This window comes from Pholcus phalangioides, unplaced genomic scaffold (assembly GCF_987345545.1).
Source record: "Pholcus phalangioides strain wild (caught in Gottingen) unplaced genomic scaffold, Ppha-v1.0 ptg000011l_1, whole genome shotgun sequence".
NCBI classification, from domain to species: domain Eukaryota; kingdom Metazoa; phylum Arthropoda; class Arachnida; order Araneae; family Pholcidae; genus Pholcus; species Pholcus phalangioides.
Genome location: NW_028301604.1, coordinates 62,629,677 through 62,645,618, shown reverse-complemented (window position 1 = coordinate 62,645,618; position 15,942 = coordinate 62,629,677). Strand labels below are relative to the sequence as shown.

General features: G+C 36.8%; 2 protein-coding genes across 4 annotated transcripts in view; both read right to left on the bottom strand.

The window, feature by feature from the left end:
- Window positions 1-1,034, bottom strand: part of LOC149080682 (uncharacterized) — a 55,539-nt gene extending 54,505 nt beyond the window's left edge. For all 3 annotated transcript variants that reach the window (XM_089239896.1, XM_089239895.1, XM_089239897.1), the window contains exons 1-2: window positions 939-1,034; window positions 25-123 (exon numbers count right to left, since the gene is read on the bottom strand). In XM_089239896.1, coding sequence (XP_089096022.1) covers window positions 25-123; window positions 939-983 — 144 coding nt within the window. In that variant the 5' untranslated portion in view covers window positions 984-1,034. The remainder of the gene's footprint in view (window positions 1-24; window positions 124-938) is intronic.
- Window positions 1,035-1,411: 377 nt separating this feature from the next.
- Window positions 1,412-11,133, bottom strand: LOC149080681 (inversin-like). The gene is made up of 4 exons (XM_089238803.1): window positions 10,895-11,133; window positions 3,217-3,536; window positions 1,680-1,853; window positions 1,412-1,501 (listed from the first exon to the last, which is right to left on the bottom strand). The coding sequence occupies exons 2-4, from the start codon at window positions 3,505-3,507 to the stop codon at window positions 1,412-1,414; spliced, it is 555 nt and encodes a 184-aa protein (XP_089094929.1). The 5' UTR covers window positions 3,508-3,536; window positions 10,895-11,133.
- Between the last annotated feature and the right edge of the window lie 4,809 nt (window positions 11,134-15,942).

Sequence of the window (15,942 nt, the reverse complement as noted above, 5' to 3'; positions counted from 1 at the left end):
GGGTTGAAAAAAAAACAATCATGCCAGATAATTAACAGCTTGAATAGTTCCACTGGAAACAGCAAAATGTAGTGGAGATTGCCCCTCATAATCTTGCCAGTTAATGAGACTCGGTTCTTTTTCCTACAAATGGACACAATTCACATTACCAGTTCATATATTTTAGAAAAAACAAATATTTGAACATAAAAATTTTAAACATCTGTTTATTCTAAATATATCTTGCCCATAACTCATATATAAGCTATAGTGGAGTTGTCATATCCACAGATAATTAGTTTGCTTTTTGCAGAACACTTTAATAGACCATGTTAGTCCTAGTCATGCTCAGCATATCATAAGTATAAAGACAGTATTTTTTAAAAATATAATGCGAGATATTTCCCTAACCTATACTTATAGCTAATAACTTTTTGGATATACTTGTTTCTATCAAAGTATGAAATACTGGTTTATAATGCTAATTAAAGGTACGATGAGAATTTAATAGATAATCTATTAAGGCCACTATACACATTCAGGTTTACCTGAAATATAGGTACGTCGAATGAAGAAACCAATCCATTCAGGTAAAAAAAATTGTGCAGTCCTCACCAAAATTCAGGTAAACCTGAATGTGTGTGAGGGCTGTTTGGTATACCTGCACAATTTTTTTTACTTGAATGGATTGGTTTCTTCATTCGACGTACCTATATATGTATACTTGCAGAGGCAAACCTGGACATGCGTAGCTAGGCTTTATATGAATATTGTTTCATATGTATGTCATACACTACATCAGACATTGGCATTCCCTTGCCCCTGTGCAAGGGGTGGAATGTCTTGGAAATGCTGTTTGCTCAGCACTATCTTTCATTAATGGATGAACTTTTGATTAGCGAGTGAATGATGAAAATTTACAGTACAGACAGACTAACTACAAAATACAAAAAACTAACCAATAATATTTTCGCACACTCCATGGCTTTCAAATCTGATCTCATTACAGCCCAATGCAAAGGTGTTCGACCTTCATTGTCAGGAATACATATATTTGCTCCCTAATTGAGTGAAAAAATAATCATTTGAAATTCATAAATAATACACAGTGAAACCTGTATAAAACAGGACATCAACAGACTGCAGTAGTTTTCTATTTTAGACAGGTTTCCATTTTATAAAGGTCAAAAAATGGTTATTTTTATTATTAAGCAATTTTTAAATTTTAAGAATAACCTTACTCCCTATAGATAATATAAATTTAATTCAAACAAACAGTCAATAATAATTGCTAATAAACAGTACTTAATGATTACTAATGAATCTTTCTTATACATACACATTCACAGCCCTTGATGTCAATCTAGTCCCACAAACACTGTTTCTAATTATATAGCCAGGTAAAATATATCATATTCACAAATTTACTGTTTCAATATAATAAAATTATACTTGCATGTTTCAAAAGTAACTTTATGTGTTCGGCATTTGCATCAGCTGCACTCCAATGCATAGCTGTTTTCTGAAAAACGAAATGTTTTATTTTCATCAGTGTCATGTAATATGTAACCAACTTTACTAACTGTAGCCATTTTAAACTTTGGATATCTAGCCCTCAATTTGGATAGAAAGTTCTAAATCTAGTTTAAAAACAAAAACAGGTTTAGGTTTATTAATTATTTGGAAGAGGAATCAAATACCTTACTGCAATCTTGAATGTCTATTTCACCAGGACATACCAACTTTAAGATCGAAATAAGTGACTTGGGAGATGGATGCACTGCAGCCAAATGTAATGCTGTATTGCCATCGACATCTCTTTGCTTCCAGTTTGCTCCATGTTTAAGTAGAAACTTCACAGAACTATGCAATCCCTGCAAAAATGTCTTACATTTTCAATGAAGCCTCTTGAATTTTTATTTTTCACTGAAATTGTGGGTTAAAATTATTTTGTCAACTTACAAGTTATGTTATATATATACATAATATATATATATATAAACAAAAAAGAATTATTTTATGAGAAAGGAAAAAAAAAGAATTTTATGAGAGTCAAATAGAACCTATGCAGTGGGTCGTCATCAGGGGGAAACCCATGCATGGTTTGTCATTCAAAAGATACTTTTTCACTACCTCTTCATTTTTATCTTCATTTCTCTGTATTCTTCTCATTCATTCATTTCATTTTCTTGTATTTTTATCTTAATATATATATATATATATATTAAGATAAAAATACAAGAGAAATGAAGATAAAAATGAAGAGGTATAATAATATAATATAAATATAGTATAATAATATATATATATTAAGATAAAAATACAAGAGAAATGAAGATAAAAATGAAGAGGTAGTGAAAAAGTATCTTTTGAATACGAACTACTGTATCTTTTGAACGGTTTTCCCACACTTAATAGTTTTTTCCCAACTTTCTTCCGCTTTTTGAATCTGAATATCTCAGTGAATATTGCACTTAGAAACTTGGATTTTTTTTGTTGGCACCAAGAGAAACAAGGCAACAACTTTCTAATTGGGTTTTTGGGCACACTGGGATGGTATAAAAAGTTAATTTTCTTATTTTAATAACTATACAACCCCTTGCAACATCAATGACATATGAGTACTACACGTTATTTAGATACTTTTTCTAACTGGAAGAATGTCTCTAGGACTAACGATTTGCCAGTAAAATGCCATGTGCTCTGTTACCCATGCACCCTGTATATAATTCAACTAAGAATATGAATATTTTTCTCACATATTAGTCATTGTAAAAATTTTTTAGTAGCACTTCATTTCCACCATTAGCAATTTTTTAGCAAATTTAGTGTCGAATTGGCAACATTGTTACTTTTGGCATCATATTTGGCAACAATTAACAATTTTTTTATTTGGAATCCCAATTTCTTGTTTCTCTTGAGGAAACTTGATCAGCCTAGGATTGCAAGAACTGAAGGAAACTTTTTTGGAATTTTTAATTTATGTGTAGCTGCAATCTGGGGATTTTTATGGAAATTTCTACAAATATATGAAAAATCAAAAAAAATCTGGTTTCGAACAAGATTTTAATAAGGCTGAAGAATCGGAAGGCATTCTCACCTATGATATTAATTTTATATGTGCATAGTGAAACTTCCTAAGGCCTAATTAAATTTATTTGAGGTGATATATAAGAGAATTATATTTGCTATATCTTAGTGTATTTAATACATTTGCTGTTCTAAAACATCACATACCTTATTGATAGCAATGTGAAGTGGAGTTTGGCCCACATTATCTGCGAAATCAATTCTAGCACCAGCTTTTAAAAGAAAATTTGCACAATTTAACTGATTATAAATGATTGTTAACATTAAAGCTGATTGACCATTTTCATCTCTTTCTTCAATGAACTCTTCAGAAACCAGTCCATCAAGTTTTTTCATTGTCAGTTCCTGGTGATTATTAGCAGCATCTCTCAACATCCTTTCAAACAACTGGAGTTTAGATCCTTTGTATCTAGAATATGATTGATTGAGAATTGCCATATCTGTAAACTTTTCTTTTGGAAAATGTACTGGAAAATGTGAAAAATAAACTTTCTTAGTGAAAATGGACTGGGGGAAAAACAAAATAAATAAATTATGATGCATCCACGTAAAAAATATTGGTTTATATACATTTTACATATTTTATGTTATTCAGGAGTCTAAAGAAATGTTCTGATTGATTGCTTTAGACTCACATGCAGGCGCTCAACACTTCATTCTGACCACAATGTTTGACTTGAGCAGACATATTTTTTTTGCTGAGCAACCAGGATTTATGATTTAGTACCAACCCAAGTGCGATCCCTGGTCAGCATGATAGAGGTTATATTTATCCTCTGAAGACAGGATCTATTGTTTGAGAAGAATTTTATGATTTTTTCCACATCAGAAGCGATTTTAATTGAATACTCAATGTGTAATTGGATGGCATGTAGAATAATGCTAGCAAAAATCAAAGAACAATATATCTAAACTACAGGCTATCTTGTGTGAATATGGATACAATTTAAAAACATATTCTTCATACTAACGGCATATTTCTTACGGTTTTCAAATGTTAAGCTTTGCATTGGGTTGGTCTGTATTGTTGTAAAAGATCTCTCCAATTTGACTGAGATCATTTCTGCATGATGGAAAAAAAATTTGTCATGGCTGTTTCTAGTGCATTTCCGGTGTAAAAATGTAAAATCAAAATAACAAATCCCAGCTAAATGGGGAATGGCATTCCATTGTCACAGAATTCATTATGTTACTGAAGTGATGTGGGAGTATGTCGCATTGGAGTAATGTGTAGTGGCCTTAAGATATCATATGGAGAAACAAAATATAAATGCCGAGATACTTTCTGCGTACTTGGTTATAGTCTAGCAAGAAAATCAATCATGCATTACATAATATCTGTACATATTATCTTTAACCGCACATCCTAAAGTGTATTTTGAAATAATGAAATACTTTTTCAAAATTGTTTCGTGGACAGATTAAAATTCTTCCACACGGGGCCTGGCCATGGAGTGTGCACTCACATGATTTGAATGCTTGCATTACTAGAATATACAGTGTCCCACAATCGCCTGACGGTTTTCAAAATGGGAAAGCAAGAAAACGGTGACAGATATTAAAGTAAATAATTACACTAGTGTAAGAAATTAAGAGAATTTGCAGACTTGGTCGATTATCTCTAGAACTACTGCATTGATTTTAATGAAATTTGATATGCACATACATTGATAGAATACAAAACAAATAACCATTCAATAATTGTAATACACATGCATGATCGTGCGAAACACTCGTTGGAGTCGGAAGGTATGAAACAGCGGTTGCAGAATAAACAAAAAAATGGGTTAATGGGGGTATGGTCCTCTCTTACAGATATACAGGTCTCGCAGCATGATTTCATACTTGAAATAAGGCAGTTTATCATTTCCTGTGGCAATTGGTCCCACTCATTCATCAACGCTGTTTTCATTCCCTGGATGGTTCCCGGAGGGGGGTTGCGAGTTGCAATTGCCCTCCGCAGAGCGTCCCAGACATGCTCTATAGGGTTAAGGTCCGGAGATCTGGCTGGCCAATCCATCCGGCCAATATCCTCACTCTCTAGAAAATCGTAGAGCAGAAGAGCACTATGTGGCCTCGCGTTATCGTCCATTAAAATGAACTCAGGGCCAACTGCACCCCTGAAAAGGCGAACGTAGGGCTCCAAGACCTCATCCCTATACCTCACACCAGTCACAGTGCCTCTTTCAAAGACATGGGGAGGTGTGCGGCCATCCAACATGATGCCTGCCCAGACCATTAAAACCTCCTCTGCCATAATGGTCAATTTCGCGGAAATTGGAGGGTAGGTAGCGGGTCCCTGGTTCTCTCCATATGAACGCACGGCAAGAATCGGTGCTTAGGCTGAACCGGGACTCATCAGTGAAGAGAACGGTCGCCCATTGATCCATACTCCAATCTCTATGCTCTCTGCACCATGATAAACGGATTCTCCTGTCCGTAGAAGTGAGCAGGACGCAAACAGCAGGTCTTCTTGCAAACAACCCTCTCTCATGAAGTCTTTTGGAAACAGTCACCCTTGATACATGGGTTCCTGTGGCTGCATAAAAGTCATGAGAGAGCTGAGAAGCTGTAGCATTCCTGTTACGCCTCGCTATAATTGACAAATGGCGATCTACTCTGGCCATCGTGGCTCTTGGACGACCAGGCTTTCTCTCGATGGATCCGGTATCCTGGAACTGTTTCCATAAGTTACACACGATGCTGTGCGTTAAATTGAACCCTCTACAAATCTGGACTTGAGATTGGCCTGCTTCTAGCGTCCCCACAATTCGCCACCTCATTACATCATCTAAACGTTGGTGGTTACTCATTTTTACTGTTACAATTTGAAATTAACCGATTGCTGCAAAATAACACCAAGAAATTCGCCGAGGTGTGCTAGCGAATGAAATGCGTCTTGACTTACGCGTGCTTATAAAGTATTTGACGTACAAGATTTGCATTTTTGTCTAGAAGCAGTGGTTTTACATTCAGTTCAGTTCTTTTCATGAAATTCTATAAAATATGCAAATTCTCTTAATTTATTTCACCAGTGTGTAATTTGCGGAACGTAAATGTACAAAATCAGGAATTTCGGTTACGTCATTCATGTTTCAAGGGATTGCATAGTTATTAAAATAAAATAAAAAATTAACTTTTTATATGGACAACCTGTGCCCAAAAACCGAATTAAAAAGCCCAAATTTGCTTTGTCTCTTCTGATGCCAACGAAGAAATTTCCACGTTTCTGAGTGCGTTATTTGTAGAGATATCAAAAATCGGCAAAAATTTGGGAAAGAAGCATTGTCCATTAGTCTTTGCTGCTTTTTTTCCCAACTTTCCTCCGAATTCAAATACATATCTCAGTAAATAGTTAGAAACAAGGAAATTCTTTTTAATTAAAACGCTTTTGTTCCTTTCATTTTTTTTCTTTTTCCTATGCTACTTTTATAGTGAAAAGCTACATAATAAAAAAATATAATACTACATACAAATATTATCTAAAAAATTCTTTGAAAAGTTAATTTAGTATTTAAAAGGTTAGAATATAATACATATTTTATAGATTTTCTCCTGTTGAGAAATCAATTTTCTCAACAGGAGAAAATCCTCCACATGCTGAATAACTTGGCAGCATTGAGCAACAACATCAATCTTTGCTGGGTTCCTGGTCACGTAAATTTCCAGGGAAATGAACTTGCAGACCAGATAGCCAAAGAGGCAGCTAACATGAAGCTATCTGGACCTGAACCTTTCTATCCTGTTTCGATGTCAACCATCAAAGGAGATGTCAAACAATGGATAGAAGACAAACACATGCGTCAATGGAACTCAAGGCAGGACTGCAGACAGGTCAAGCTGGCCTTGGGAACCCATCCGAATATTGCCGAAAAACTTATCTCATTGAACAGGAAACGAATTCGACAGGTTATACAGATCATCACTTGGTCATGCTAACCTAGCGAAACACCTACACACACACAACTGTGGCTATACAGATTCACCTATTTGTCCTGCATGTGGAGAAAAAGACGAAACTCCATTCCACTATGTGGGACGATGTCCCGCCTTCTCTATCTCGAGAAGGAACTACTTCAGTGATCATCAGGTGACACTAAGTTGTTAATGCTCCCAGGCATTTACAACGTGGTAAATTTTCTCAATTACACTAAACACCTAAATTCATGGTGAGTTTCAATTCTGCTTTAACTTAAACTTTCATGCATTACTATTTAATAACTTCATGTTGAGTTCTCAGCCATATCTCTGAGACCTTCTCTGCTCCTTTTCTAAAAGGACACCACAAACAGGAGCAGCCTCAAATTTTCTGATATGGCTTTACCAGTTGCGGTTTTCCATAATCCCCATATACAGAGATTCAATATAATGTGGTAACCAGATACCATAACTTTCGTTCCCGGAGCAGCCACCAAACTCTGGGAATTTCCACAGAATAATGTTTCTCTTCATTCTCACATGACCCACAACTCATGTTAAACCACTTGGTGTTAGAGCAATGGGCAAAATTTGCCTAGGCTTTTTCCTTATGGGACGCCAAATGATGATGATGATGTGTCGAATAAAAAAATATAAGTCTTATACGACTTATTGAATACAAGTATTACAGAGGATTCCAAATTACCTAAGATTGAACTGTGGTGATTGTTCATAAATTAATCATTAAAGAAAACTCTCACAAACTACAAAAAGTATGAACTTATCAGAAATGAGCAGCTATACTTGATATTCACCTACTTTGTTTTCGTCAGGAAGGTGTAGAATGAAGGAGTTTTTTTTATGTTTTGTTGGTAATAATGCGTTTATAATTGAATGTATACAATTCATAAAAATTTGGATTCTGCCAAGCTCCACATTTGTCCCCCCCCCCCTCTCTTTTTTTCAGGTAAACGTCACGTGAGGAGAGCTGTCCTTATAGGACCAGTGAATGGAATCGCGTAACTCCACCTACTATTCTGTACCATGATTTCTTTTTATTCCAATTAGTGACTGCAAACTGATGTTGTTCTGGGTTGACCAGCTTCATCCCATTTCGGTTCCCAAACAAGTTAAAAAAAATCATATTTTAATTGAATTCATCCATTCGATTTATAGCCACTTAACACATGTTTCTATTCTCCCCAGGATGGTCAACCATAGCCCAAAGACTTTCACCAAAGCCCCAACCAGCGCCAATAAAAGCATGTTTGTTGCAGAGGATTCTTTCTTATATGGCGGGCGTCATTAAAATCAGTAGAATGTTCTGTCTTTTTACTTTCAAAGAGAGCCAAAATTGAGCTGTTGAAATGTTCTTTGTGGTCAACTGGGATGGGTGTGGCAGTATCCAGTCATGGAACCCCTCTTTCTTTTTTTTCCTGACCACTGTACCAACACCCTCCATAGGTAGCCCTCCAAAGAAGATAACCCCTCCTTCTTTCTAGGTCAGGGGTTTTTAACCTATGGGTCGCCGGGCTCCCAAGATGATTGGTAGTCCAAAAATCCAAACAGTCCAAATCCATTACCAACCAAGGACTCTGAGCTACTGGGTCCAGACTGAAATGTAATTTGAAGGGGCGTCCGAGAAGGGTCGTACGAATCCACTTAGCCAAGGAATCGAGCTATGGGTCACAACCCAGACTTGATTGACAGGGGTTTCTGAGGTGAGTCAAAAATCCACTAACAGATAGGGGATCTTGAATTACGGATCACTACCATGACTTGCTTGCTAGTGGCTTCCGAGGTTGGTCATACAAATCCACTAACAGCCAGGGGCTCTTGAGATTATGGATGATGACCCAAATGTGATTCGCAGGTGCTTTCGCAATGAGTCGTACAAATCCACGTACAGTCCTGTTATAAATGCACTTATTGCGCCACTTTTTTCACTAATTCTAAAAAAAAGAGTCACATGGGTCAAGAAGCTGACCTTGTTGCTGATTTTGGGTAGCGGTTGAAAAGGTCAAGAACCCCTGTTCTAGGGGATGTTGGATGAACTCTTGTTTTTTTTCCAACACCTTCAGTAATCTAAAATGAGTGCTACTTTGCTTCGCTGGACGCCTACTCACCCTCCCACCTCTGACCATACTATTTGGGAAGGCAGTGAATAACACTGTAAATAGAAAGGTTAGACAATCATATATTTTTTTTTACTTCAACGACAGTCTGTGTGGAAAAAACAAAAAAAAACAATATGTTTGATAATTATATATTATTTACGATAGAAGTTACACACATGACACTTCCACACATTTATGAAACGTGAATTAACAAAACTGTTTTTTTCTCTCCCCCTCTTTCTATACTCCAAAATTTGCCGCCCCTTCGAATTTTCCGCCTTGGGCTATAGCCTGCTTAGCCCCCCTGTGAATACACTACTGCCCGTACAAGTGAGAATCAGAATTATTTCGCAGCCTTTATTTGAACACTCACGAAAAATTATTGGGTGGAGGCACCAAAATGAACACTTGCCTTGTGTGAGATAATTTGCCCTTGTTTCCTGTGTTACGGCCTTAGGCCAATACCTCCTACCACAGGCCCGTAGAAAGAAATTTCGTTTGGAGGGAGAGGGACCACTTGCACTTCAGGATGGGACGGGACAAAAGTGGTCGAACGATAGATTTGGCCATCTTTTCCCCATTTTCAGTCATTTTCTCACATTTGGGGGGGAGGACCAGACGCCCAAGCCTCCTCCCCCCCCCACTACTGCCTTGCCCCCTACATAGCTTATACGTAATATCTCAAAGATATTGCCCAGGCCATATGTTTTTTTAACATCTTCGTTGTCAAGGTATGGCTCAAAAAAGAGTGACAGCGCGTGGTATTTTGTGAATTTTTATTGTAAAAAAATTTTAAAAACTTGTGTCTACACAAAAGTCTAGGATGCCGTCCCTTACAACCTGCTGCCCGGGGGCACTGCACCCTCGCTTAAGCTGCATCTGATCAAAACAAAATGCCCCCCCAAAGCTCTGTCTTCCCCTACTCCACCTTGGGTGAGTCATGACGTCAACTGATGACCTCTTGGAACAGTCATCGGTCAGCTGCGTAGTTGTATGTCAAGTTACCTGCGGAACATTCTCAGATTACTTAAGTGTGATCAGTGGCATAATTACGGATCACTTGAGTGATGCATTGCACAGTTCCAGAACACTTAAGCGGTCCGGACACATATCCAGAGCACTTAAGCAGTCCGGACAAATTTTCTGAGCACTTGAAGAACCGCTGAAACATTTAGAGATTGCTGAAGTGGCTCTGTAATTACAGAGATCCCTTATAAGGGATTTACCATTCGAGAGAATGTCAATTCAGGTGCCCACAAACTAGCGAAAGATTTTTCACGTTTTTGGCACACTGAGTAAGATGCCATTAAGGATATTTCACATTTTCATAAAGGGTGGTTGATGACATAAGCATCATCCAAACCCCCCTCCCCCCCTTGTCATCAAAAGTCAGCAAATCGGAACCCCCCCCCCCATCGATGCTGACGTAATACTTGAATGACCCCAAAGCAAAGAAACGTTAAATTTTTATAATATTGGTGAGGATAATGCACCCTGCTATAAATCAATTGTAATGAGTAATGGAACACAGATTGTTTACAAAAAAAATTAATGAAGGTTTTTAGAAGTACAAGTTGGACCGGGATTCGAAAAAAAAAAGTCAAACTTGTTAGTGTCAAAATTAGATGGTGGCGACAAATCAAGGATTGCTTAATTATATGTGAGGGAGATTGAAACTAAGCACAAAAGCAAACATATAAACAATCCGATTGAAGATGCCTCTTCAAGTTTCTTAAATACCAGTTTGGAATTTTAAGAAATATCATTGATGGTAGGTTTCCGCTTATTACCTGTCAGATACTGCTACACCGGATTATTTTCGAAACGACTGCAATAATATAGTTATAAGATATTCAAATATATTTAATAAAATTTCGACGGCGGAAATATGAGAGTACGTTCCATTTCAGCGGCAGGAACATAAGCATGTGGTTATTCTTCGCGCGTGTAACTTCGAATAAATAACACTATCACTTTTCCCGCAATTCATGGATCAAAACAAACAAAACCAAAAAAACCAAACCAAGACGGCTTAAACTCTTACATGTTAATATAAGTTCATAATTTTGGATGACCATACATCCCGTATTTTTACGTTATTCAAACAGTTTTTGACCTTTTACACCCGTCGAGCTTATATTTTCTGTTTTTATATTTTTCTATTTTCTATGCACTATGTTTTCAGCCTTTTGAGGAGACCTTCATCCAGCAGTGGATTGAAAATGGTTGTTGATAATGTTTTCAGCCTTTACTAGAGGGAGCATACAGCTGCCGCGACGGCAGAAACATCAAATGCAAGGAAACCACGTGACTCGGTGAAAACAAAGTTTGTGCCTGGCAATTTCCCCATAGAAATGTAAAATTCGGTGTCTAAATATTGCGTTTTAAAGATTAAAAAAAGGATGAAGAACTCTTCTAAAGGTGAAAAAAGATCAAATTATTAATTTCATTAATGCTGGAATAATTTCTTTCATTAATGCTGGAATAATTTCTTTCATTAATGCTGGAATAATTTCTTTCATTAATGCTGGAATAATTTCTTTCATTAATGCTGGAATAATTTCTTTCATTAATGCTGGAACAATTTCTTTCCTCAATTGTGGAATTTTCCTTCATTAATTTTGAAATTTTCTTTCATTAATTCTGGAATTATCTTTCATTAATTCTGGAATTACCTTTAATTAATTCTGGAATTACCTTTAATTAATTCTGGAATTATCTTTCATTAATTCTGGAATTATCTTTTATTAATTCTGGAATTATCTTTCATTAATTCTGGAATTATCTTTCATTAATGCTAGAATTACCTCTTTCATTGATTTTTGAATTATCTCTTTCATTAATTCTAGAATTTTTCTCTCATTAATGAATTATCCTTCATTAATTATGGAATCATCTTTCATTAATGCTGGAATTATCTTTCATTAATGCTGGAATTATCTTTCATTAATGCTGGAATTATCTTTCATTAATGCTGGAATTATCTTTCATTAATGCTGGAATTATCTTTCATTAATGCTGGAATTATCTTTCATTAATGCTGGAATTATCTTTCATTAATGCTGGAATTATCTTTCATTAATTTTGGAATTATCTCATCGATGCTGAAATTATTTTTTCATTTATTGTTTTAAACTCCTATGAGAGAGAGGCTTTTTTGGATCACGTGATATTTTCTTCTTTCTTGAGGGCATGGGCGGAGATACGGGGGAGGGGGCATTGCCCCCAGCGTCAGAGGTGGAGTCGGCTGATATAATGTATATATGTATATATGAATTGACATCATCATCGTGCCCCCCAGCAATAATAACCGTGGCCCCCCCAGACTTCCAAGTCTATCGCCGCCTATGCTTGAGCGACATACAAGGTAACCAATATGGCGACTTCCTATGCGACTCATGATAGGAATAAATCTAAATTAAAGAAACAGAAATGAATCGATTTTTTTTTTCTTTTTTATCGGAGCTAGATATTTCGTTTAAGTTCAAGTTATTGATCTGCCTGTTTTTACTTCAAAAAATGCTTGATTAAAAAGCTGCGGAATTTCTTCAATGTAATTTATATGGGCCCATAAGTAATTAATGGATTGAGATGCAATTGGATAATATAAGACAATACGGAGACATTAATTCTCATTTTCGTGCCTGAGAAGATATAAATAAAAAGGGGAAATTAATGTGTATTATTGCATGGATATCCACCTCAAAAGTGGGTGTGGCTCATTATTTTATATTTAATTTTCTGGGATTCGTATTTCTAAGCGAACTCAATATTTCGAAAAGCAAAAATTCAATTCAATTTTTAAAATTATTGATGTGACGGAAAACTCCACTAAAAAACAATTTCCACATTTCTATGCTGAAATCGGCAATTTTAACATTGATCTCTGTGAGGATCGTGTTTGTTTTCACCGAGTCACCGTGACCTTCCGACGGAGATGTTCGGGGACATCATGGGCGGAGATACGGGGGGGGGGTGTGTGGGGGGGGGCATTGCCCCCAGCGTCAGAGGGGGGAGTAGACTGATCTAATGTATCTAGGTATATATAATTGACATCATCATCGTGCCCCCCAGCAATAATGACAGTGCCCCCCTCCCAGACTTCCAAGTCTATTCCGCCTATGGGGGACACCGTTCTCAGCAATGCCAAGGCTAGAGCCCCTATATACATATGAAGGCGTCTTAATATTACTGCGCATTAGTGGTGACGTCACGACCGGCAGCGTTGATTCCAAACATTAGCTGAGCGAGATTATAAAAGAAAACGCCATAATAGAGGACGTAGAGATGAGCCTGTTTAAATTATTTTTCTAAAAAAATATGATTAAATAAGACTTTCGAGCTCTTGAAATGAAAACTTCAAACTCTTGTGAACATGCAATGTTAAAAATATAATAATAGTTCGTCTCTAATTAGCTATGGGTGCTTTTTATTTCTCGCATGCTATCCGTTCACATGCGTTTGGCCTAATTGCTCTAAATGTGCAGTAGAACCTCTCGATATCGGACACCCATGGGACCAAAAATTTTATTCGCTAACGGGCAGGGCTGTCTTAAGAGCATCGTGGACCCCCGGGCCAAGTGGTTTTTCTGAGGCCCTACCTGGTAAATTCTAGAAAATTTCAACTGGATCTCATTTTTGTGAGGCTCCTCTTCTCTTGGGGTCCCCGGGCCCATGCGTAAAGACGGCACTGCTAACGGGGAATAACGATGTACAACTGAACTTCATTTTATTTAAGTTAATATATTGGAGCTTTCCTGTTTTTACTGTCCACTATCGAGAGTGTCCGCTAACGGGGAGTGAAATACATTAAAGCGCTATTCTACGGAACCGGGAATCAGAAAAGTGTCCGTTAACGGGAGAGGCGGCCGTTAATGGGGAGCATCCGTTACGGGAGGTTCTACTGTATATCTTTCATTATAAATTAGAATTTTTATTTATTTTCAAATAACTTTTTTCATTAATTAATTAACTCTTGATCCATTATTTCTTTCATTAAATCTGAAATTTGTCCGAATGATAATTCGGAAATCATTATTTTCATTAATTTTAAATTTCCATCATGAAATTATTTATTTCAAAAACTTAATTTTTTTTCATAAATTATTACTTTTAACAATTCTGAAACTAATTCTCAATATGACATGAATGTCGCTCTCCACTTGTTAATACAAGAATTACAGAAGACTGGATGTTGTGAAGATATTTATTACTTGAGATGTTAATTTTTTAAGGAAGGAACCCGGATCGAGGAATCGAGGGACCCGGGTTCGACTCCCGGTAGAGGCAGAGATGAGTTTTTTCCTTCCTTAAAAAATTAACATCTCAAGTAATAAATATCTTCACAACATCCAGTCTTCTGTAATTCTTGTAATTCTCAATAATTCTGATTTCTATCAGTAGTTTTGCAATTACTACTTTCAGTAATTCAGTGACAATTTTTTCATTAATTGTACATTTTCATTTATCCTAAAAAATTATTTTTCAATAATTCTAAACTTATTTCTTCAATTGGATTCAATCATTGGCTCCATGATAGAATCCATGATTCAATGCAGGAATCAAAAGCATGATTACTAGGCCAACGCGTGCGAACGGATAGAAATATACAGCTTTCACAGCTAATTAGAGACGAACTACAGTATTATTAAATTTTTAACATTGCATGTTCACTAGAGTTTGAAGTTTTCATTTAAAGAGCTCACAATTGAGCATATTTGACCATATTTTTTAGAAAAATAATTTAAGCAGAGGCTGATCTACGTCCTATATATGGCGTTTTTCTTTATAATCTCACATAGCTCACGTTTATTTGGAATCAGCGCTGCCGGTCGTGACGTCACACTAATCGCCCTATTTCCCAAAGCGGGCAATATCACCCCGGTGGGTGATGGAATGGTCCATGGGGGCGATAGAAGCTATGGATTTAACATAGGGGATCCTATGGATGCATTTGAGTTAGGGGCGATGAGAGAAAAAAATGTCTGTAGAAGTGGGCGATGTGTGTGTGTAAAATAAAAAGTTTGGGAAGTTATGCTATAGACCAGTGGTGCGCAAACCGTGGGTCACCGTCAATGAACCGTGGGAGGTCACGAGAGATTCTGAAAATAAAAACTTTCAAATAAGAAATTTATTTTTAATAAAAAATGTCATGTATCATACCATGTACCATATACAATGTAATTTTATCAAATTCTACTTGTACAATAATCAAAATATCGGCTCCGTCACAATCACGAATGTGCAATGACCTTGCAAAAAAAAAAAAAAAGTGGGAAATGACGTTTGAATATTTACTTTATCTATGTTACTCTATGGAAGTTATTTTTCTAAAATGTTTTATAACGTGTTTGAATAGGCAGGGGCGGCTCGAGCGTACATGCCGCCCAGGTGCGAAGCCTTTTATGCCACCCCTAAAGGCGACACTGGTGGGACCAAATACTTGATCATTTGGATCATTTTTGTCGCACCACTGTCATTTTCTGCACACGAGGGCTAATTAGACCGGGACCTACAACTTATTGTCGATTCCGAACGGCAGGCTTATTTTTTATACTCGTCGAAAGGTTGGTGCGCTAACCCCTCGATGGGGGACTCCCTGCGGTAGCAATTTTTTCTGCGGTCATGTCGCCGTTTCTGTTGTACCCCTGTGTCAGGAAAGTTTTCTGACCAGGACGAACCGGGTATCGAACTCGCGACACCTCTAAACATCCTTTGGTACTTTAGGCGAGCATCTTATCGACCTGGGCTACCACACCCTAAAAATACTTAATTTCTCTTTCGATTTTCTATTGCGAACAATGTCTCCACCAGCAGAAAAATTGTGCGATGCTCCCGT

Coding starts and splice junctions, on each gene's coding strand:
- LOC149080681 (XM_089238803.1), bottom strand. CDS start 3,507: ATGGCAATTCTCAATCAATCATATTCTAGATACAAAGGATCTAAACTC. Junction 1,854..3,216: donor TTCACATTGCTATCAATAAG/GTATGTGATGTT, acceptor ACATTTTTGCAG/GGATTGCATAGTTCTGTGAA. Junction 1,502..1,679: donor ACATTCAAGATTGCAGTAAG/GTATTTGATTCC, acceptor TTCGTTTTTCAG/AAAACAGCTATGCATTGGAG.